Source organism: Trichechus manatus, unplaced genomic scaffold (genome assembly GCF_000243295.1).
Source record: "Trichechus manatus latirostris isolate Lorelei unplaced genomic scaffold, TriManLat1.0 scaffold00131, whole genome shotgun sequence".
NCBI classification, from domain to species: domain Eukaryota; kingdom Metazoa; phylum Chordata; class Mammalia; order Sirenia; family Trichechidae; genus Trichechus; species Trichechus manatus.
Genome location: NW_004444067.1, coordinates 855,952 through 880,043, shown reverse-complemented (window position 1 = coordinate 880,043; position 24,092 = coordinate 855,952). Strand labels below are relative to the sequence as shown.

Here is a 24,092-nt window from a genome sequence, read left to right as displayed (position 1 = left end):
AATACGACTGGGGAAGAGCTGCCTCCTCAAAGCAGAGCTGACCTTAATGATGTGGATGGAGTCAAGCTTTCAGGACCTTCGTCTGCTGATGTGGCACAAGTCAAAATGACAAGAAACAGCTGCAAACATCCATTAATAATCATAATGTAGAATGTAGAAAGTATGAAGTATGACTCTAGGAAAACTAGAAGTCATCAAAAATGAAATGGAATGTGTAAAGATCACTGTCTAGGCATTAGCTGAAATGGACTGGTGTTGGCCATTTTAAACCAGACCATCATATGGTCTACTATGCCGGGAATGACACATCCAAGAGGAATGGCATCATGTTGTCAAAAAGAACATTTCAAGATCTTTCCTGAAGAACATTGTCGTCAGTGATAGGATAATGTCCGTACACCTACAAGGAAGACCACTTAATACAACTGTTATTCGAATTTATGCAACAATCACTAAGGCCAAAGATGAATTGAAGTCTGAAATTGATCAGACATGCAGTCAAGATGCATTGATAATTACTGGTGACTGGAATGCGAAAGTTGGAAACAGAGAAAGATTGGTAGTTGGAAATACGGCCTTGGTGATAGAAACGACATTGGAGATTGCACAATAGAATTCTGCAAGACCAATGATTTCTTCACTGCAAATACCTTTTTTCAACAACATAAATGGAGACCGTCTACACGGACCTTTCCAGATGGAATAGCTTGACATCATCAGTTAGAACAAGGCCAGGGGCTGATTGCAGAACAGACCATCAACTGCTCATAGGTAAGTTAAAGCTGAAGTTGAAGAAAATCAGAACAAGTCCACGAGAGCCAAAGTACAACCTTGAATATATCCCACCTGGATTTAGAGAGCATCTCAAGAAGAGATTTGATGCACTGAACACCAGCCGAGTTGTGGAATGACATCAAGGACATCATCATATACGAAGAAAGGAAGAGGTCATTAAAAAGGTAGGAAAGAAAGAAAAGACCAGAATGGATGCCAGAAGAGACTCTGAAACTTGCTCTTGAACATAGAGTAGCTGAAGCAAAAGGAAAAAACGAAGAGAGCTGAACAGAAAATTTCAAAGGGCGGCTCGAGAAGACAAAGTATTATAATGAATTCTGTAAAGACCTGGAGATAGAAAACCAAAAGGGAAGAACACGCTGAAAGAACTTGAAAAAAAATTCAAGCCCCGAGTTGCAATACTGAAGGTTTTTATGGAGAAAATATTAAACAACACAGGAATCATCAAAAGAAGATGGAAGGAATACACAGAGTCCCTGTACCAAAAAGAATTGGTCTGTGTTTAACCATTTCAGGAGGTAGCCTATGATCAAGAACCCACGGTACCAAAGGAAGCAGTCCAAGTGACACTGACAGCATTGTCGAAAAACAAGGCTCCAGGAATTGGCTGAATACCAACTGAGATGTTTCAACAAACGGATACAGTGCTGGAAGTGTTCACTCATCTATTCCACGAAATTTGGAAGACAGCTACCTGGCCAACCAACTGAAAGACATCCATATTTGTACCCATTCCAAAGAAAGGTGATCCAACAGAATGCAGAAATTATCGAACAATATTATTAATATCATGCACAAGTAAAATCCTGCTGAAGATTATAGCTGCCAAAAATTCAAGCTGGATTCAGAAGAGGACATGGAACGAGGAATATCATTGCTGATGTCAGGTGGATGATGGCTGAAATCAGAGAATACCAGAAAGATGTTTACCTCTCTTTTATTGACTATGCAAAGGCATTCGACTGTGTGGATCATAACAAATTATGGATAACATTTCAAAGAATGGAAATTCCGGTACACTTAATTGTCCTCATGGGGAACCTGTACTTAGACCAAGAGGCAGTCATTCGAACAGAACAAGGGATACTGCATGGTTTAAAGTCAAGCAAAGTGTGTGTCAGGGCTGTATCTTTTCACCATACCTATTCAGTCTGTATGCTGAGCAAATAACCCAAGAAGCTGGACTATATGAAGAAGAATGGGGCATCAGGACTGGAGGAAGACTCATTAACAACCTGCGACATGCAGATGACACAACTTTGCTTGCCGAAAGTAAAGGGGACTTGAAGCACTTACTGATGAAGATCAAAGACCACAGCCTTCAGTGTGGATTACACCTGAACATGAAACAAAAATCCTCACACTGGACCAGTGAGCAACATCATAATAAATAACGACTGTGGATCCAAGCAAAATGAAATCCTTGACAATTTCAATCAATGCCCATAGAAGCAGCAGTTAAGAAATTAATGTATTGCATTGTGAAAATCTACTACCAAAGACCTCGTTAAAGTGTTGAAAAGCAAAGATGTCACCTGAGAACTAATGTGCACCTGACTCAAGCCATGGTGTTTTCAGTCGCCTCATATGCATGCGAAAGCTGGACAATGAATAAGGAAGACCGAAGAAGAATTGACGCTTTTGAATTATGGCGTTGGCAAAGAATACTGAATATGCCATGGACTGCCAGAACATACAAATGTGTCTTGGAAGAAGTACAGCCAGATGCTCCTTGGAAGCAAGGATGGCGAGACTTCGTCTCACATACTTTGGACATGTTATCAGGAGGGACCAGTCCCTGGAGAAGGACATCATGCTTGGTAAAGCAGAGGGTCAGCAAAAAAGAGGAAGACCCTCAATGAGATGGACTGACACAGTGGCTGCAACAATGGGCTCAAGCATAACAACAATTGTGAGGATGGCGCAGGACCGGGCGGTGTTTTCTTGTGTTCTGCATAGGGTCAGTGAGTCGGAACTGACTCGATGGCACCCAGCAACAAAGCTGTGAGAAAATAAATTTCTGTTCATGTGAAATACAAGTGGGCAGTTCTGTTACAGTAGTGCTAGAAGACTAAGACACAGGAAAACCTCCCTTACAGGCAGCAGTTGCTGGATCCGGGACACGGCCCTGCCCAGCCCGTTCCCCACTCTGAACAGGTGGGGGCCTGCTGGCCCCCCTGCACTTACCCGACATGGAGGCCAGGTACTGAGCGTGGCCGTTCTCCAGGGCGCTCACGGTGTCCAGGGCAGCCTGGGCTCGGCTCACCAGGTAGTCTGCAAACACGAGAGGGCCAGTGAGGGGCAGGAACCTGGTGCAGATGGGCTGTGGTGTGGGGGCTAAGCAGGCCCTCCCCTACGCCCCGCGGCTGGCCCTACCTGGGGAGCTAGTGCACCGCAGGTGCAGGGGGTCATCCAGCTTGCCCACGGCATCCCGCAGAATGTTTTCGGCTTCAGCCGCTGCACCCTGGAGCACCGCAAACTGCTCGTCCGTAAGCTTCTGCTGCAGCCCCTGCCTCTGAGACTCCTGGCCAGCGAGGGGGCGGGAGAGGTGATTTAGACATGCACCCACCACCCAGGACAGCCTTGGGGTTGCCAAGGAGACGACACCCCACCCCCAGTGCTTGGGCTGCTCCCGCACCATAATGGGGTGAACAGCTCAACAAGAAGGAGAAATACTTTAATTAAAAAATGGATAAGGGTCTGAATAAACATTTCTCCAAAGATACTCAAAGAGCCAGTAAGCAGGTGAGAAAGACACTCAGCATCAGTATCCACCAGAGAAACTCAAGTCTCCACCCAGTGAGACTCCAGCTGACGTTCTCGAGGAGGGCTGACATCACAAAGATAAAAGGCACGTGCTGGCGGGTGTGGAGGAATTGGAACCCTCCGAAGATGCTGGTGGGAATGTAAAATGGTGCAGCTGCTGTGGAACACAGACAGTTCCTCAGAAAGAGTCACTATCTGACCCAGCAGTTCCACTCCTGGGATCCATCCAAAAGAAATAAAAACACATGTCCACATAAAAACTTGGACTCGAGTTTTCATTGCATTGTTCACAACAGCCAAAAAGTGGCTACAAGCCAGGTGTCCATCAGCAGACAATGGATAAACAAAACACAGGACATCCGTACAACGGAATGTCACCGTGCAGTGGGTAGAGCCGCTAACCAAAAACGGCTGGCAGTTAGAACGCACCATCAGCTCTGCAGGAGAAAGATGTAGCAGTCTGCTTCTTAGAGATTTACAGCCTTGGAAACCCTGTGGGACAGTTCTACTCTGTCCCATAGGGTCACTATGACTTGGAATTGACTTGGCGGCAGTGGGTTTGGTTTTTTTTTAAAGTGAAGTGAAATCCTGATGCATGCCACAACGTGGCTGAACCCTGGAAACCTGCTGAGCTGCATGAGGCAGTTGCAGAAGGACAAATACTGAATGCTCTCACTTACACGAAATGAGCAAATATACAGAAATCCAAAGTTATTAGTGGTTACCAGGGGTGAGGGGAGTGATTGCCCAGGGGGCACCGAGTTTCTGTTGGTGGTGGAAGACTGGAAACATGTAGTGGTGCCAGTTTGTACAACATGATGAACGTAACCAATATCACTGAGCTGGACGTGTAAAAACTGTTGAGATGGTGTATGTTTTGCTTTATATATTTTCACTACAATAAAAAAAGGGGCGGTCTCGGGGGACGTCTATGTTAATTGGTGTAACATAGTTTATAAAGAAAATTTTCTACATCCTACTTTGGTGACTAGAGTCTGAGGTTTTAAAAGCTTGTGAGCGGCCATCTAAGATACATCTATTGGTCCTATCCTGTCTGAGCAAAGGAGAATGAAGAAAACCAAAGACCCAAGGAAAATATGAGTCCAAAAGACTAATGGACCACGTGAACCACAGCCTCCACCAGCCTGAGCCCAGAAGAACTAGATGGTGCCAGGCTACTGCCACCGACTGCTCTGACAGGGATCGCAACAGATGGTTCTGGACAGAGCTGGAGAAAAATGCAGAATGAAATTCAAATTCACAAAAAAAGACCAGACTTACTGGTCTGACAGAGACTGGAGGAACCCCCGAGACTATGGCCCCCGAATACCCTGCTAACTCAGAAGTGAAGCCACCCCCGAAGTCTACCTTTCAGCCAAAGATCAGACAGGCCTATATGCTGCTTAGTTCAGTCAAGTATACAGGACCAACCGGGCAACACGTGGCAGGGACAGGAAAGTTTGAAGAATGGACTCGGTGACCCCCGAGTCGAAACGGGGAGAGTGCTGACACATTGCTGGGATTGCAAGCAACGTCACAAAACAATTTGTATATAAATTTTTTAACGCGAAACTAATGTGTGCTGTAAACTTTCACCTAAAGCACAATAAAATTTAAAAGCAGCGGGAGCCTATGATGCCCAGTTCTATCCTGACACACCTGGGGCGGCAATGAGTCAGAGTTGACTACATGGCAACTGGTTGGTCTCTTGTACAGGTATCTACGTCTCCACACCTGGAGAGAAGCCACCTGGTGGAAGCTCCCTTCCTTGCCCCCCTCTCTGCTCAGGTTGTGAAGCGGCTGCCCAGAGGCCTGCTACAGCTGCAGGTGTGTGCCCTCTGGCCCACGCAGGGTTTCTTGGGTGTCTCAGGAAGGGTTAAGTACAAGCAAAGAAAGCTCAGATCCCACACAGGCCATTTAGTGATTTGACCAAGCCCCCAAACAGGGGCCAAGTGTCACGGGAGAGACAGAACTGAGCAGTCACTGCCCCCTAGTGGCCAGAATTTAGAAGGGGCTAGATTTAGTTCTAGCAAGCAACGCAGCTAGCAGTGAAGGCACTCACATTTAAATTAGCAACAAATTCAGTTACAGAATCACCATATGGATCAAAACTTATCCATTGCTGGTGGGAATATAAAATGCTGCAGCCGCTGTGGAAAACAGTATGGCAGTTCCTCAAAAAGTTAAATTACCACATGACCCAGCAATTCCACTGCTAGGTCTACACCCAAAGAATTGAAAACAGGGACTCACGTCCTTGGCCATGAATGTCCACGGCAGCACTATCCCCAACAGCTAAAAAGTGGAAGCAACCCAAATACCCGTCAAGAGATGGATTAAACGTGGTCTGTGCAGACAGTGGAGAATGACTCCGCCATAAAAAGGAGCAAAGTTCTGACACAACATCGTGGAGGAAACCAGTCACGCAAGGCCACGTTCTGTCTGTCCGCACTTAATGTGAAACGCCCGACAGACACATCCACAGAGACAGCAGCTAAGGGGTTGCCAGGGGGTGCGGTTTGGTGCAGTGATAGTTACTTTGGGGGTGACAAAAATGTTCTAGAACTGACTGGAGGTGGCTGCACAACCCTGTGAACACACCAGAGCCGACTGCAGACTTTCAGGGAGTGAACTGCCTACTGTGCGCCTCACGTCGCAATACAGCCGTTAGAGGAAAACGAGAGTCCCGCTACCTTCTCGGCCAGCCGCCCCTGCAGCTCGCCCCTCTCACAGGCGCCGCGCTGTTGCTCCTGGCTCAAGGCCGCCTCCTTCTCACGCACCAGGTCCTGCGCAGCTAGCAGGTCAGCCTCCCGCTGCCGCACGGCACTGCTCAGCGCGTCCTTCTCGGCACTCAGCGTGGTCAGCTGCACGCTCAGCTCCGACCCACTCTGTGGACACGGGGCATGAGTGGGGCCTCCAGAGCCCGCCCTCAGCCCCCTGGTTAGTTCCTAGGTCCTCACCCTCATTACCACATCCCCATTTGAGAGCTCCCTGAGGGCCAGGCTGGGCCCTGTTTCCACTCTATCCCCCCATACAGAGCTGTGCCTGAGGATCAGCTGAGGGCCAGAGGAGGGGTCCCAAGCCAAGCGGCACTGGGCAGGGGCCGGCTCCCAGGAAGAGGACGCTAACTTGTCCCACCCGCCTCCCACCTGCTCTGTGCGGCTCAGGGCCTCCTGCGCGCGGGCCAGCTCCGTGGCCTTGGCCTCCAGCTCCCTCGTCAGCTTCTCCAGCTGGTCGCTCTGCTCCTCCAGCTGGGACATGACAGAGTGTCAGTGGGGCGGAGGCACGGGGACTGGGCGGTGGGGGGGCGGGGGCACGGAGGCGGGGTTGGGGTGGGGGCCGGGGTCTGTGTCCACCACGCACCTTGATCTCCGACTCCCGTCGAGCCTGCTCCATCTGGAAGGCCAGCTGCTCCTTCACCCGCGCCACTTCCTCCTGGCTCTGCTGCGTCACCGTCAGCTGCTTGGCCGTGTCTGCATTCTGGGCACAGGTTGGGGACAGGCTCACCCGCCTGCAGCCAGCTCCAGGGCTGCCACAGCCGTGCCTCAGACCCCCCTCCCCTGCTGGTTGACCAGTCACCAGGGCGGGCCGCCCTACCTTCCGGAGCAGCTCCGCATGGATGCTGACCAGCTCACTGTGCTTCTCCTTCAGCTTGTTGTAGCGTGCCTCCGTGGCGCTCGCCTTCTCTGTGGGGAGAGCAGAGGCCTGTGACTCCCAGGGGCAGTGGGTGCATGCTGGCAGAGGGCACCCCAGGAGCCTGGGCTGCATGCCAGGGACACACACTTGCCCCGGACACCCGCCCCTCCCCGGGCTGCACGCACTCTCGGCCTCCTCCCGCAGCCCCTGGTTCCGCTCGCCCTCCAGCAGGGCGGCCCTGAGCTGGACCAGCTCCTCACGGAGCTGCTCATTGTCCACCAGGGCTTTCTGCTTCTGCTTCCGCTGCTCCTCCAGCTCTGCCTCCAGCGCATTCACCTGGCCCCTCATCTGTGCAATGTACCGCTGGGCCTGGGGAGGGGAGGACGAGGGTGTGGAGGCCTCCTGGGCACAGTCCCCTAGTCTACCCCTGGAGCCCCCGGCCCGTTCTCCACACCTCCAGCTTGATCTTCTCGGGCTCGGTGCGGAGCAGCTCCACCTCTCTCTTCAAGCTCTCGATCTGCAGGTCTCTGGGGGCCGAAGTCAGGCAGGGCTTACCGAGGTCCTCAAGACCAGCTATGCATCTTTCTCTGATCAGTGGCCACTCGGGCTTGGGCCCCTTCTGAGTCCATATCCCCATCCTGGGCCTTACCAGATGGAGGGTCCTCACCACAGCTCGGTGAAGGCCTTTCCAGCCACCCCAGCCCCACCCCACAGACCCCAGGCCCCATCTGTCCTTCACAGAGCCATTGGGGGTCCCCAACCCCATCCCGCTGACGCCCCAGGCCCCACCTGTCATCCTTCACAGAGCCATTGGGGGGTCCAAACGTCTGATCAAAGAGGTCGGCCGCCACCTGCCAAACCAAGGCACAGTGACCACCTGCCCATTCACCTGCGCGCCAGGCCAGGACAGGAGGGGCAGAGAGCGGCCCAGGGCCCCCGCCAGCCCAGGCTGGAGCTGGAGGCCCTCATGGGTGGGACTGGAGTGGGGAGACAGGGCATCTGCTCACCGCTGGCTCCCCGGCAGGGGGCCCCGTGCTGATCTCAATGAGGTTCTCGGGCTCCTCATCTTCGGGGGCCTCCTCAGGGATCACCACCACAGGCTTGATGTGCTCCGCCAGTGCCGAGGCCCGCAGGAAGTTGGGAGGTCCCTGCAGAGGCAGAAGCTGCTCAGCCACCGCCCCCGGGGTCCTCTAAGACCCCAGAGACCAGGGCAGCAAGCCAGGCTACAGCCCGGTGGGCATGTGGGGAGGGGGCAGCCCTGGGGAGAGGCTATAGGTACCTCGGGCAGCCGGGGTATCTGGATGAGCCGCTTGAAGTAGATCATGTCGGCGGCTCGACGGAAGAAGTTTCTGAGGCTGTAGGGGGAAGCGGGGGTCACCAGGGAGCAGCAGGGCCATCACAGGGTCCCCTGCACAGTGCCTGGGAGCCCAGCGCCTCTGTCCACCCCCCCTGTCCCCCGCCAGCACCTGTGGAACTGCTCGTGGAACCGGTCCCGGTGGCCCTGCAGGGTGTCAGCGGGGAGACCTGGGGACAAGCAGAGGTACGGTCATCAGCTAGAGAGACCCCGTGACCGGACCCCCACCCCACCCTGACACAGACCCCTCGGGAGGAGACACGGTGCCGCGGGAGCTCAGCTCTCAGCTAACTAAGGGAAGGAAGCACTGGCGAGAAAGGCAGCAGCGACTACATCCCCGACAGGCTGTCCCGGGCCTTGGAAGGCACCATGAAAGCACTTACATGCCACACTCCCCCTCTGGGCTAACACGTAAGAGTTTATACACCCTAAGCCGGTGGTGCTCAGTGTGGTCTGGGGGCGAGACCCTTTCCGGGGTCTGTGAGATCACACCCATCTTCAAAATACCACGGAGAGATCGTCTGCCCTTTGCTGTCCCTCCACCTGTGGCCATGACGGGGACACACTCCAGACCAGAGCGCAGGTGACCGCGGCCAGCTGTATTCCCCTAACCCAGGCGTTTATAGAGATTTGCAAACATGTAAAACAGTGCCAGTCTTCTCGCTAAACTACTTTTTGTTTGGAAAATAGTTAGTTTTCATTCAAAACCTGTCATTTAACAGGTAATGACTGTATGATTGCTATTTTTAATTAATAAAATATTTAAAATTTTTCTCAGCACTTCTCAGTATAAAATTTCTGAACAAACACAGGCGTTATTAGCCACTATCAGCCGTGAGGCCTGGGGGACTGATGAGCCCCACGCACACAGCCTGCAGCCCCCTCCCCTCAGAGAGTCCCCAGGCAGGCGGAGACGGGCAGGCCCCTCACAGGAGTGCAGCTTGAACATGAGCTTGACCGTGTAGTGGTAGAGGGGGCTGCAGTCCTGGATGACCTGGATGAGCGGGGCCAGGCGGCACTGGCCCGAGGAGATCTGGGACACCGCGATGGCCGTGTTGAGCTGCCGGAAAACTGCCAAGAGAAGGCGGGCGGGGAGGAAGGGAGCGTGAGCCTGGGCGGGTGCCCTTAGCGACGGTGGCACAGGGGTGGCCATGAGCGAAGGAGCGGCAGGCCCGTGGCGGCTCCCTCAACTCTCACCCCACCACCAGGCCTCGTGAACCCCCGTGTGCTCCCATCCGCTGGGATGGAGCCATCACCCCCACCCTCAGGCTGAGACCTGGTGCTTCTGAGATCTCGGGTCAGGGGACCGCAGGGTTGGGGCACATGAGATCAGCTCAGTCACCTCCCTGGTGCTGGATCCAGGAAGAGGGGCTGGAGTGAGGAGGGGAGTGTGCCCCGGGTCCCAGGCGGAGTGTGAGCGTTAGAGACTGCCCACCTCAGGCCTCCGCGTACGACACGGACAGGCCTAGGTGGTGGGTCAGGATGGCTCTGCAATCCCACGAGACCCAGAGCCTCATGAACCCGGGCTCAGTCTCCCCTGCCCTTGACAGTCAGGCCTTTGACTAGATGGACCGAGTGGGAGGGAAATGGACAAACACGAAGCCGCCCCTTCCCTGGGCCAAGAGATGACAAACAGCAGGCCAGAGGCCAGGGCAGGCGAGCGGCTGGGCGACCCACACTGCACCCAGGCGCCGGAACAGCTCCATGCCCTCGGGCCCCACCCCTTCACCTGGCCTGCCAGTGGGACCATTTGCAAACCTTCGGGAGACAGGAAAGGCCCAGAGGGAGGGAGTGAAAGGAAGACGCTCAACTGTCCCAACGGATAAGCACTTGACCACTAGGTGACAGGCTGCAGTTCAAACCCACCCCCAGGCACCTGGGAAGACAGACCAGCAATCTGCTCACGGAAGGTCACAGCCTTGACAACCTATGGCGCAGTTCTACTCTGCACACACGGGGCCTCCAGGAGTCAGCTAAGGGCAACACCAACAAAAGCGCTGAGGGGTTTTAAACACGCACGTATATACAGCTCTGCCATTGGCTGCACTTCTCTCAGCAGAATGTTTCCTAGATCTTTCCCTGTCAGTCCACTTGGACACATCTCCCCCACTCCCTAGTTCAGGCAGAGTGCGACACAGCCATTTCTGCATGACAACGGTTAGGACGGTTTAAGGGGAAGTCTCCAGGAGTTAGCCCAAGTCCAGGCCAGGGTGACAGGGAGGCTCCAGGGCCCACCTCCACCTTCCTCTAACTCCTGGAGCCTTTCCCTTAAACAATCACCTCTCCAGACCCAGGTAGGGGGCGGGGGGAGAGGTTTCCTGTCTAAAGAGCTGCTGGGTTCCGGCAGGAAGGCCGGCATGACTCAGAGGGTTTGTGCAGCAGAAAACGGGCGCTGAGGACAAATTGAGTGGCCGGGAACGTCCCGTGCAGATCCGCAGCTTTGCCAGGGATGCTGCCGCATGGAACCCTGGGTGTGCCCCTTCTTTGTACCTTACCAAGGTGCCAGTGTCACCAGGACTGGGGTATGCACCGGTGGGTTCTCTCCACCTTCCCTTCTGGGGGCGCTGCCCTTCACTTCCACACAGGCCAGGAGCCCCCGGGCCGGGTGGAGGGACCCGCTCCCAGCCAGGGGGCTCTCACTTCCCCACACAGCTCGAGGCTACACCCTGTCCCCCTTCCGGCTCCCAGCAACCTCCCCCTCGGCCAGTCCCAAGTCCAGACGCAGGTGGCGGCGCCAGGACCCACCTCCGCCTCTCTCTAACTCCTGGAGACCTTCCCTTAAAAAGGCCTTTGCTTCTCCCCCGCACCCATTGTTTTGAAGCTACCACCCAAAATGATCACCTCTCCAGACCCAGGTGGGGGGGGCTGGAGGTTTCCTGTCCAAAGGGCTGCGGGTTCCGGCAGGAAGGCCGGCATGACTCAGAGGGTTTGTGCAGCAGAACACGGGCGTGGAGGCCCAACAGCCTCACTCTGGACGGGCTGGGCAGAGGCCCAGGGGCCAGGCCGCCAGGATGGGGGCTCCCCAGTCACCCACACCCCACAACCCACATGTCTTGGGGCTGACAGTGAGATGTACCCTTGATGGAACAGCCAAGACGCCCCCTGTGCAAACCCATGGTGGGGCTTCGCATCCTGGGGGGGGCTCTGCTCTGTACATTCCAGGGGCAGGGGGCCTGCACCCCAAGGGGCAGAAGCATTTGAGAACGTTAAGGTGACAGTCCAGGCAGGGCCTGCAGGTCACTAACACAGCCCTGATCTGGGCACTCGGGCGCCTCACCTGACTCAGACAGCTTCAGCTCGCAGTCCATGTAGTCAAACATCTCCACGGTGAGCTGGAAGCTGGGTGAGGAGGGAGGAAGGGAGGCAAGGAGGGGTGAGGGCGAGGGTGGCACGCCCCATTCTCTCCCGAGAACCCCAAGGGGGAGCAGAGCCATTAGCAGACCCTGCGGGCCGGGGTGGGGACATCTCTGCGCGCAGCACCTCCTTCACCAAAAGTGCCCAATTCCAAATAAGCCCCGTCCCTCTGCCTCCTTTCAGCTGTGGGTCACTCGCTCACGGGCAGCCCTGCATGGTGTGAACGGGGTGAAACCCTGAGCGAACAGGGGACCCAGGAAGGTGGGACGCAGATGCCAGGGAACTTAGACCATCCAGTCGGCCAGGGGGAACTAGTGCCCCCGAGAAGTAGGGTCAGGGCCCAAGGCTGGGCAATGAACTCAGCTCGGGTCCCTCCTGCCCACAGAACTCACATGTTGTTGACATCGGTTCCCGCTGCCTTCTCCAACACTTCGTCTGTCACCTCCAGACCTGCAGGAAACTGGGGGTGCTGCAGAGAGAATGCCCGCCTGCTAAGCCGCCCCCCGTGAGAGCTGGCCCTGGCTCTGGGACATCCCCAGAAGCTGTCTGCTCTGGGGCAGGGGTCCTGTGCTGACAAGGACTGGAGCAGCCTCAGGGCAGGATACAGGGATGACGAACTGCCTGGGCCAGGCGGGGAGATCTGCCCCTGAGGTCTGCGGGCCACCAGCACAGGGCGTGCCTTGAGGCTCCCGCCATCCTGGGCTTTGTCACGACTGGGCAATGAGGTGAGGGGCAGGCCCTGGAGGTCCTGGTGGACAGCACTGATCCCACCCCTCTGCTATGTCCCAACATGTCCCCGAGGCCACAGGGGAAAGACCCTGGGTCTCTGGGAGCGCAGGGGGTCCCTCCTGGCCCCAGACTCTCCCAAGGAGACTACCTTGAGGTGGAAGGAGATTTTGGTCAGCAGAAGTTTGGTGTAAATATTCACCAGATGTCCGTATCGGTCGTGCAGATGCCCCTGTGGAGAACAGAGCCCAGGTGAGGCCCCAGTGCTTCAGGGCAAACAGGGAAACCAAGGCGGGAAGATGCAAGGAGAGCAGCTGAGTGTCATTCCTTCACCCGTCCATTCACTCATTCACTCTAAAAGCCGACGAAGGCTTCCAGCCCTCTTCCCTCCCTAAGGGCCCCCTCACCTTCGTGTCCAGCTCTTTAACCTTCCTCTCTAGCATTCTTACAGTGGTTCTCTTTTCTAGTACTTCCTTTCAGTTCTTCCTGAGCGATTCCGTCTCTCTGCTCACATCACTCATCTGTTCTTGTCCACTTTTTCCACTAGAGCCCTCAGCATATTCGCCATACCAAAAACAAAACCCGTTGCTGTTGACTGTGACTCACAGCGACCCTACAGAACTGTGCCATCAGGTCTCCAAGCAGTGGCTGGTGGATTCAAGCTGCCGGCCTTTTGGTTAGCAGCCAAGCTCTTAACCGCTGCACCACCTGGTCTGATAATTCCAAAATTTCTGCCATACTCCTTGTATAATTGCCCCACAAAACCAAAAAGTCAAACCTGTTGCTGTTGAGTCAATTCTGACTCATGGCGACCCTGTGTGTGCAGAGGAGAACTGCTCCATAGGGTTTTCAAGACTGTGACCTCTCGGAAGCAGATCACCAGGCCTGTCTTCCGAGGCGCCTCCGAGTGGGTTCAAACCTCCAACCTTTTGGCTAGTAGTTGAGCGTTTAACCATTTCTGCCACCCAGGGACCCCCTAATTGTCCCACAGTTCTGGGATATTCGGTCCTACGTTTTCTCTTCGCTTTTCAGTTTAGGGGTGTCTTGCTGACAGAGCTCCAGCTCACCGATTCTCTCCTCGGCTGTGTCCAGTCTACATTCTTCAGTTCTGTTGCTTGCTTTTGATTTCTACCATCTCCTTTTGATTCCTTCTCAGTGTCCCTCCTTGCCGTTCTTGCCAAAGAAGCTCTTGTGAGAAGAGAGCTCTGTCCTCGGGCAGCAGGCCAACCCGAGTCGGGACATTTTATTGCCGTGCTGGTGGGCAGATGGGAGGCGCGTTCCGACGGCATGCCACATCCTCCCAGCTGCCTTCTCTGACACCTCACCTGTCTCCTCCAAACACCACATCCTCTGCCACCGTGCAGGGACTCGCGGCTGCAAGGGGCGCTGTGAACGCTGTTCTTACTTCCAGGGCAGTTTGTCTTGGTGCTCAGCGCCCCGGCCCAGCCTCCGGCCCTCCACTGCACACAGCCTGCTGGGTCACTGTCCCACCCACAGCAGTGCTCTGCGAGAGGAAACAATGCTCCCACCCAGGGAGGTCCTTCTCCCTCCCAATAAGTCCTAAACATTCTGGAGGGATCTAGACTACAGGTTTCCCAGGACTCGCAAACTCCACTGTGTGTAGGAACCACCCAGAAGCTTGCTGAAAACACCAATGTCTAATCATGAGCGAGTCTGCAGCAGCGGCGTGGGAGGCGACGACCACGGGACCCAGGAGACTTCCGGCGCCCGAGGCCCAGTGCTGCTGCGTTTGGAAGTCCAGTGCCAGGCCTTCACGCAACACTGCGATTCACATTTGCTGAGGCTTGTCCCCCCACCCCCACTTTCGCCCCAAATCACATCACGCTAACTTCTGCCCCGAGAGGAAGAAGACCCATCCCCGGGGCTCTTCGGGAGGCTGAAAGCTCAAGCGTCCTCTGCTCTCCGAGCGTTCTCCGACAGCCGAGGCCCCAGCGCCCACTCCCAGCACTTACCCACAGATCCCCAATCTCCCGGATGTTGCTCCGGTACCGCTGGCAGTCATGCAGAACCTGCAGCATGGGTGGGGGGAGAAGGACAGGGGTCAAGAACCCTGACCCCACACCAGCTGGCAGGAGGCACGAGGGGGATGTGGGAGGGCAGCAGGCAGGGCTCTGGGACATGGATCCAGGGGGACAGAACATCTCCACTCCAGGGGTGCTGCTCTGCCCCGGGCGCCCCATCCACTCACGTTGGGGTGCCCATCTCGAAGGACCTTGTGCAGCACGTGGCAGAACTTCCAGCTGAGGATGGAGTTGCTGGAAAGTGGCAGGCCGATGGCATAGGACCAGAAGGTGAAGGCCCCCTTCTCATGGTGCGTGCCCAGGATGATGCCTGCAGGGTCAAGGTCCACAGAGCAGGAGCAGACTCGTGTGAGTGTAGGCAGGGGGGCGCTCGGCAGACCGGCTGAGGGCACGGGGCAGAGGCACACGTAGGGGAACCCTGTACTGAGCATGGCTCCTCAAGGCTCACCTCCTGGTCTGCCCCCTCCAGAGACTGCGATCTCCACCAGGGCGTGTGGGGCTCAGGACCAGAAACAGGGCAAGGTCGTGAGCTTAACTGGGCCCAAGGTCGTGAGTTTAACTGGTACTCCCTGAGAGGCGGCGAGTTCAGCAAAGTGAAGCTCACGGAAGGAGGACATCTGTCCCTGGCCCCAGCCTCAGAGAAGGGGAGGGTCTCACAAACCCACAAGGCGGCCAGCCCTGGCAGCTACCCACAGGGCCACTGTGCCCCAAGGCCTGGCTGACTCTTTGCTCTGGCCCAGCTCCTCTCCTGCCTGCGCTCCCGCCTCCCCCGGGACGGTAGGGAAGGATACGCCGGGCATGCTTCTCCTTCACAGGGGCCTCCTGGTTATTGATGGCTTTGCTGATGCTGATGGCCTGTGAGGGGATAAAGGAGGCTGAGGTCAGAGACCCACCCAGGCAGCCTCCCCCAGGAGATACCCCCAGGGGGAAAGGCCAACACGCAGACAGGACACTTCCTACCAGGAAGACAAGTGTAGAGATGAGGGGAAAGGGATTGTCTCAGCCTAAGCACTGCCAGGAGTCCCAGGGTAGTGCAAACAGCTACCGCGCTCGGCTGCTGACTGAAAGGTTGGCGGTTTGAGAGGCACCTCGGAAGAAAGGCCTGGTGATCTACTGCCAAAACATCAGCCACTGAAAACCCTATGGAGCACAGTGCTACTCTGACACACATGGGGTCGCCATGAGTTGGAGTCGACTTGATGGCAACTGTTTTTTAACCAAAGCAAGCCTCTGAAGAACTTTCTTCTCCTCAATATGTGCAGCTGGAACTACTGCTGCAGATACCCCATGCCACAAAGCCACCGAGCGCTCGTGAGGGTCTGGGAAATCAGGACAACCTGGGCGGTGGTTCCTGGTGCCCTGGTGGCGCAGTGGTTAAGACCAAAAGGTCGGCAGTTGGAATCCACCAGCCTCTCCTAGGAAACCCTGTGGGGCAGTTCTGCTCTGTCCCATAGGATCGCTGTGAGTCAGAATTGACTTAACGGCGATGGGTTTTTTGGGGGGTTGGGTGGTGGTTCTAGAATATATCCTCTGGCCTGCAACCTGCCCGGTTTGGCTCTCTGATGCGGGCCTCAGTGCCCCTCCCGGTCCCCTAAGATCAGCCTCACAGACCTAGGCCCGTGGGGGCCCCTGCCCCCTCCCACCCAGCATGGGCCAGGCTGACCTCCTGCACACAGCGCCCATTGTGGCCTTGGCTCACTGAGATGTGCAGCCTCTTGCCCACAGCCCTGTCCAGGAGCTGGCCTTCCAGACCACCCTGTCCAGGAGCTGGCCTTCCAGGCCACCAGCTCCAGCTCCAAACCCGCCCGGGATGTCGCCACCTCCCTCAAGGGCCTCTGGCTGCAGGCAGAGGGAGCAGGGGCTGGGCTCACCACCTCAAGTCCTGAGAGAAGCAAGACAATGGCTCTGGCCTCTCTTATTTCAAAGGCTCCACAAGCTGACCCCAGAGGCTCCCCTGGCCGTTCTCACATCTGCCAGGCCTCCAGCCTCTGGCCTCCACAGACCAGCATGGCCTCCCAGGCTGAATTCCTTTCTGGGTCTGGGCTCTGACCGCCCCTGCATTAGAACTCCATCCATAATCACGATGGGATGAGGACGACCAACAACTACCATTTACCAAGAGCCTATCATGTGCTGGGAACAGGCAACACGCCTCCCAGCAGCAATTCTTCCATGTGGTTACGATCCCATTTTCTTGATGAGGAAACTGAGGCACAGAGGTCAGGGATCTCACCTGTATAGCTAGTAAGTGGCAAAGCCAGGTCCGTCTAACTCCAAGACCTGTGTCCTCAGCAATAACCAGCTGCCCAGGCACGTCCTCTGCACAGGGCTGGGGAGAGGAGGGCGGGCATGGCATTGCAGGGGTGGGGGTATACAGTCACCCAGCTCTAGTCCCTACAGCGAGAGCTAAAAATGCCAGGCACACAGCTGATGCTCACAGACCAGAAATGCCCCGTCCTGGAGTCCCTGGGGGGTGCAAATGGTCACCGCACATGGCTCCTAACCAAAGGCTGGAGGTTCAAGTCCACCCAGAGGCACCTCAGAAAGCCTGGTAATCTACCTCAGAAAACTCAACCACTGAAAACCCTACGGAGCACCATGATCAAGTGGGGTTTATTCCAGAAATGCGAGGGTGGTTGAACATCAGAAACTGATCAGTGTAATACAGCACAGTAAGAGAATAAGGAAAAAGAACCGCATGATCATCTCAATGCTGAAATGGCATCTGACAAAATTCAACATCCTTTTATGAAAATAAAATAAAAAAAAAACATTCAGTAAGACAGGAATAGAAGGACGTTCCTCAATCCAACAAAGGGCATTTATGAAAAGCCCACAGCTAACGTCAGACTCAAAGGAGAAAGACTGAGAAGGCTCTCTTTCAGGTCAGAAACAAGACAGGGATGCCCGCTCTCCCCGCTGCTATTCCACATCGTCCTAGAAGTCCCAGCCAGAGCAATTAGGCCAGAAAAAAAAAAAAAGGTATCCAAATAGGGAAGGAGGAATAAATCTATCCCTTATGCAGGTGACATGATCCTATACATAGGAAGCCCCAAAGATTCCACAAGAAAGCTATTAGAACTAATAAATGAATTCAGCAAAGTGGCAGGATATGAGGTCAACACACAAAAATCAGCTGTGAGCAATCTGAAAAAGAAACTAAGGAAATAATTCCATTTACAATAGCATTTAAAAGAATAAAATACCTTGGAATAAATTTAACCAAGGAAGTGAAAGACACAAAAAGTATAAAACATTACTAAAAGAAATTAAATAAAACCTAAATAAATTAAGAGACAGTCTGGGTTCATGGACTGGAAGGCTTAATGCAGTTAAGATGTCAACACTACCTGTCTTAGTCATCTAGTGCTGCTGTAACAGAAATACCACAAGTGGATAGCTTTAACAAACAGAAATTTATTTTCTCACAGTTTAGGAGGCTAGAAGTCTAATTTCAGGGTGCCGACTCTAGGGGAAGGCTTTTCTCTCTGTCGGTTCTGGGGGAAGGTCCTTGTCTTTTTGAGCTTCTGCTCCTGGGTGATCTTCATGTGGCTTGGCATCTCTCTTCTCCCATCTCTGCTTCTCTCTCGTTTAATCTCTCTTATATCTCAAAAGAGATTGATTTAAGACATACCCTATACTAATCTTGTCTTATTAACATAACAAGACAACCCATTCCCAAATGGGATTATAACCACAGGCACAGAGGTTAGGATTTATAATACACATTTTGGGGGAACACGAAATCTATAACACTACCCAAAGCAACCTATAGATTTAATGCAATTCCCACCAAAATCCCAACAGTCTTCTTTGCAGAAATGGAAAAGCCAATCCTCAAATTTATATGGAAGAGCAAGGGACCCCAGATAGCTAAAGCAATCCTTAAGAAGAATAAAGTAGGAGGACTCACACTTCCTGATTTCAAAATATACTACAAGCTACAGTAATTTAAACAGCCTGGTTTTGGTATAATAGACATATAGAGACCAATGAAATAGAATTCAAAGTCCATAAATAAATTCATACATCGATGGTCAGCTAATTTTCAACAAGGGTGTTAAGTCCATTTAATGGGGAAGGAAGAGTCACTTCAAGTGCAAATCAAAACCACAATGAGATACCACCTCACCATTATTACAACGCAGTGATCAAAAAAATAGCAAACAAGTGTTGGCAAGGTTGTGGAGAAACTGGAACCCTCATATTGCTGGTGGAACGTAAAATGGTACAGCCACTGTTGAAAACAGTTTGGCGGTTCCTCAAAACTTTGAACACAGAACTACCGTCTGACTCAATGCTAGGTCTGTACCCAGAAGAAGTGAAGGCAGGAACACCAACAGAAACCTGGACACCAGTGTTCAGTGCGGTACTTCTCATAAGAGCCAAAAGGTGGAAACCACCGAAATGTTCATCAGCAGACAAATGGATAAGTAAAATGCAGCACACACATACAATGGAATATTACTCGGCCATAAAGAGAAATGAAGTTTTGATACATGTCAGGACATGGATGCACCTTGAAAGCACGAGGCTTAGTGACGTAAGTCAGTCTCAAAACGACAAAAGCCGTATGATCTCACTTACATGAAATAAGCAAATATACAGAAGCCAAAGATTATTAATGGTTACCAGAGGTGGAATGGAGGGGGAGGGGAGTTTTTGTTTGGGGGACACGGAATTGATGTTAACGGTGGTAGACTATTTTGCAACAGGAGAGGGATAATGGTGGCACAACACGAAAAATGCAGTCAGCGTCACTGAACTGTAAATGTGGAAGCTGTACTGGCAAATGTTTTGGTGTGTATATTTTCACCACTCCATGGAGCACAGTTCTACTCTGACACACACAGGGCTGCCATGAATTGGAGTCAATGCCACAGCAGCTGGAACACGGAAGCTGCGTTCCCCTGACACCTGAGCTGGCTCTCCCTACGACGGCCACCTGGTCAGGAAGATTCCAGGTGAGAGGAGGGCCCGCAGCTGCAGTTCCACCCAGACCAGCCTGAGGGGTGCAGACACAAAGGTGTGACCCTGGTCACACAGTGCTTCCTCGTCCCAACCCTGGAGGAGACCCCAGCAGGGCTGAGAACCAACTCCTCTCCCTCCGGAGGCCTCCTCGCCTCCTGCTCCCGCTGCCAGGAGCAGAAGCAGACAGTACCCCTGAAAAATGGGTGGGGGGCGTCTGTGAGGGGATGAGGGGCACCACACATCCATCTTCATCTTCCCTGGCCAGTCCCTTCATCGCTGACTCAGTGTGAACTGAATGTCTCCAACCGGACGCTGGGCCCCTGAAGATGCACCGCCCACGTCCCCATCCCCGAGAGGCATCCTGCCAAGGGCCTCCTCCATTCAGTTCCCCAGGGCGCCCACCGTCACAGACATGCGACATGCTGTACGTGTGTGTACGTGCAGTCTCCCCCAGCGCGGTGTCAGCGTCTGGATGACGGAGCTTTGCCCCCTGCCCACTGCTGTGCCTAAACATGCTGGCACACAGGGGTCCCAGGGAACTGGCACAGAGTGGGGCGCCTGCGTGCTGGGCCGGGAGACGGGCACCCGAGGCTGGCTCTGGGGACCGCTCTCCCCGTGCCGCCCGCCCCGGTGCACGAAGAATAGGGTTCGTTTCATCCAGGCGGTGGGAACACAGCCCTGTTGTATGCACTGCAGGCAGATGTGTGGGCCGGGGCCTCCCCAGCCCCGGGGGCATACAAGGAGGCACAGTGCTCACGAGGGGTGGGGGGAGCGGGTGGTCTGTGGCTACCACACAGGCCTCACTCTTCCTGCCAGGCGTCTCGGCCAACTCTTGTCCCTGGGGAAGGGCAGGCAGGCTCTGGGTGACAGCCGTCCCCCCACCCCCAGCCCCTAGAAACCACCAATGCATTTTGTCTGTATGGATTCACCTATTCTAGATATTTCATATAAACGTCCATGAATGTCCACAGTAGGTCAATCATACAGGCACCTTCTGTGACTGGCTTGTTCACTCAGCATCATGCTTTCAAGGCTCACCCACGTTGTAGCAAGAATCAGGACTTCATTTCTCTTTACGGCTGAGTAATATTCTGTTGCATGGATAGACCATGTTCTCTTTATCTATTCATCTGTTGGTGGACACGTAGGTTGTTTCTACTTTGTGGTTATTGTGAATAGTGCTTCCATAAACATGTGTGTACAAATATTTGTTTGAATCCCTGCTTTCAATTCGTTTGGGTACACCTACTCCTTGCTTATCGACCATTTCATTAGCTGACATTTCACATTTATGACAATAGTAAAAAAATCTATTATCTATTTTGCACATTAACAACATATGTCTCTGGCAGTAACAAATGCTGAGGTTTGAGACGAGTAACGCTGGCTTTGACGGTTAAGATTATGTGTCAACTTGCTGGGCCATAATTCTCAGTGGTTTGGCGGTTATGTGATGATGTAATCTGGCAGTTATATAATGATGTAGTCATCCTCCATTTTGTGATGTGATGTAGCCATCCTCCATTTTCACGTAACTTTGATTTCGCATAACAACCTGGTCTCTGGAACCTAACCATGTTGATAAGTGAGAAGAGAGTGTATTTACCTAGGAATGGAATTACTGGGTCCTAGTAACCCAGCAGTACTGCAGAAGAAAGACCTGGCAATGTGTTTCCATTTAGATTACAGCCAAGAAAACCCTACAGAGCAGTTCTACTCTGTAACACATGGGGTTGCCATGAATCAGAATCAACTTGAAGGCAACTAACAACAATGACAAAATGGTAACTCTATGTTTAACTGTTGGTTTCTTGTGCTGTTGTACACAGCCCTACTTCTGGGGTTTACAGCTAGAAGCAGCACTAACTGGTCTGGGCCTCAGGGCTCTCCACACCAGCCTGTCACCCTCACACCAACCCAGGGTGTTAACAGGTTCTGCCCTTTTTGAAGGAGCATCTTCTATACTGGAAACGTACTGGTACACACTCCAGCCCGGGGCCACAGCATCCCACACCCTCCACGTCTGCCCCTTATCACGACCAGTGCAGGATACAGCCAGCACGCCGAGCTGCCGAAGGGCAGCAGGTGGGGGTATAAAAGCTCAGGTACCCCCACTGGGCCGGGACGGTGGGGATGCTCCAGGGTGCCTGGGTCACAAAGCTTGTCAGGACAACAGGTTGCTCTCAACAAAGTAACAGTAAAACCACTTTGAGCTCAGCCAAATGCCAGGCACTGTGCTAGACACTTTACTGGTACATTTCATTTACTCCTCGTAAACTGCCCTGGAGGCAGACATATGAAGACATCCAGGGTTTAAGGAGCCGAATCACCTGCCTGAGATCACAGGAACAAAGAATGTGAATTGAGCACTTGCTCCATGCCAGGCTCCATTCTAAGCACTTTGCACGTATGGACAATCCTCACATTCCTCCACGGTTAATGCCAATGAGGAAACTGAGGCAAAGGGCGGCCGAACAGCTGCTCCAGGGCCCTGGGCTGTGGAGAAGCTGGCAGGAATCGAATGTCACCCTCCACAGTCTGTGGGACCAACACTGGCTCTGATCCGCAGTTCTGGCTTCTCTCTCTCCAGGGGCGGGGGCAGGGCGTCCACACAAACACCTTCTTCCTCCTGCAGCAGGAACCCAGCCCCCAAGAACAAAGGCCCTAGATCCAGGATTTGTTCAAACCTACGGGGAACACAGCATTGGCTCCAACGGCATCTGACTCAGGTCTCGGCTTCCTCCTGGGTCTTCTGTCCTGCAGCCAGGGTGAGGCCTCCAGGAAGACCCTTCGAGGCCCCATCCCCTCATCTCCCCGCGGCCCCTGTCATGATCTGCAACCATCCTCAGACACATCTGCCCCTTCGTCCAGGAACACTGCCTAATACAAACTCAATCTGGGAGCAGAGACCCCAGCCCCGGGGGTGGAGCCCCAGGGGACAACCCCGCCCCTCCCAGGGCCAGGAGGATGGAGCCCACTGGCTCTGAGGCCCAGAGCTGCCTGAGGCCTTAGTCCCAGACTGCACTCCAGGGGACACATACCGGAAAGCAGGCGGCTGGACTGCCGTGGACTGCAGACAGAAACCAAGCCTGTCCTGAAGTTAACCCTTTAGCCAAAGATTACACAGGGCTATAAAACAAACAATAACAAGTGTGTGGAATGTGCTTCTTAGCTCAATCATGTAAATGAGACCAAATGGGCAACACCCGCCCATAAGCAAAGATGAACAGGCAGGAAGGGACAGTAAAATGAGAGGAATGGAAATATGGAACCCAGGGCGGAAAAGGGGAGAGTGTTGACTCATCACGGAGATTGCAACCAATACAAAAAAAAATTGTATAAATTGTTGAATGAAAAACTAATTTGCTACGTAAACTTTCACCTAAAACACACACACACACACACAAACCTATGGGGCACAGTTCCACTCTGACACACACAGGGTTGCAAAACAAAAGAAAGAAATTGAGCCTGGGAGGTGGACACGCCAAGCCAGATGACCACACCGGAGCGACCCCTGCCCTCAGAGAATTGGGTGCTTGCAAAGACTACAGCAGCACCCTGCCACCCCAGGTGGAGGGGCCATGGAGAGTTGGGAAGAACCCGCAGCCACAGGGGTGGCAGGAAGGGGACAGGATCACGGAGGTGAGCATCTCGTCAGGGCTCAATGTTGCCAACGTTGCTCTGGAAGCCCAGAGCCCTCAGGAGGGGCCAGGGCTAAGTGATCCAAGAGGCTGCCGTCGCCAACTCTGTATGACCAGACCATGAAGTGCGTGGGGGCTCTGCATGGCAGAGGACACCAAAACCAAATCTGCTGCTGTTGGGCCAATTCCAGCTCATGGCGATGCCGTGAGTTACAGAGTTGAACTGCTTCACAGGGTTTCCTAGGCTGTAATCTTCATGGCAGCAAATCGCCAGGCCTTTCTTCTGCAGTGCCGCTGGGTAGGCTTGAACCACCAACCTTTAGGTTAGCAGCTGATCGCAAACCACTTACACCACCCAGGAACCTGTAGAGGACACGGACCTGGGGAATCACCTTCTTCCCCAGAAGGCGACACTCCCTGGAAACCCAGACGTCCGCAGGCACATGATGGCTTTCCTCACTCAGCTCTACCACTGCCCAGACCCTCGATTCCTCACCTATGAAGCAGTACCAAGAAAGCCCTCGGGTCTTCTAGAATGTAAACATGCACAAAGTCATCTAAGACGTTTTCAGAGTGTGAGCATGCACAAAGCCCGTCGAGGACATTTCCAGAATGTAAGCATGCTCAAAGCCCATCTAATGCATTTCTAGAATGTGAGCACACACAAGGGCCGTCTAAGACGTTTCCGGAGTGCGGGCACGCGCAAAGGCCGTCTAAGACGTTTCCGGAGTGCGGGCACGCGCAAAGGCCGTCTAAGACGTTTCCGGAGTGTGGGCACGCACAAAGGCCGTCTAAGACGTTTCC

At 53.8% G+C, this 24,092-nt stretch overlaps 1 protein-coding gene across 1 annotated transcript in view; it reads right to left on the bottom strand.

The window, feature by feature from the left end:
• The window catches only part of HIP1R (huntingtin interacting protein 1 related), a 42,421-nt gene that overhangs the window by 5,613 nt on the left and 12,716 nt on the right, over positions 1-24,092 (bottom strand). The window contains exons 2-20 of the mRNA XM_004384973.3: positions 15,465-15,528; positions 14,841-14,983; positions 14,605-14,661; positions 12,783-12,863; positions 12,298-12,374; positions 11,829-11,890; positions 9,482-9,622; positions 8,664-8,721; positions 8,477-8,552; positions 8,205-8,345; positions 7,987-8,048; positions 7,652-7,724; positions 7,383-7,566; positions 7,159-7,247; positions 6,925-7,041; positions 6,711-6,812; positions 6,255-6,449; positions 3,172-3,319; positions 2,983-3,069 (exon numbers count right to left, since the gene is read on the bottom strand). Of these exons, the coding sequence (XP_004385030.1) occupies positions 2,983-3,069; positions 3,172-3,319; positions 6,255-6,449; positions 6,711-6,812; positions 6,925-7,041; positions 7,159-7,247; positions 7,383-7,566; positions 7,652-7,724; positions 7,987-8,048; positions 8,205-8,345; positions 8,477-8,552; positions 8,664-8,721; positions 9,482-9,622; positions 11,829-11,890; positions 12,298-12,374; positions 12,783-12,863; positions 14,605-14,661; positions 14,841-14,983; positions 15,465-15,528 (1,957 nt within the window). The remainder of the gene's footprint in view (positions 1-2,982; positions 3,070-3,171; positions 3,320-6,254; positions 6,450-6,710; positions 6,813-6,924; positions 7,042-7,158; positions 7,248-7,382; positions 7,567-7,651; positions 7,725-7,986; positions 8,049-8,204; positions 8,346-8,476; positions 8,553-8,663; positions 8,722-9,481; positions 9,623-11,828; positions 11,891-12,297; positions 12,375-12,782; positions 12,864-14,604; positions 14,662-14,840; positions 14,984-15,464; positions 15,529-24,092) is intronic.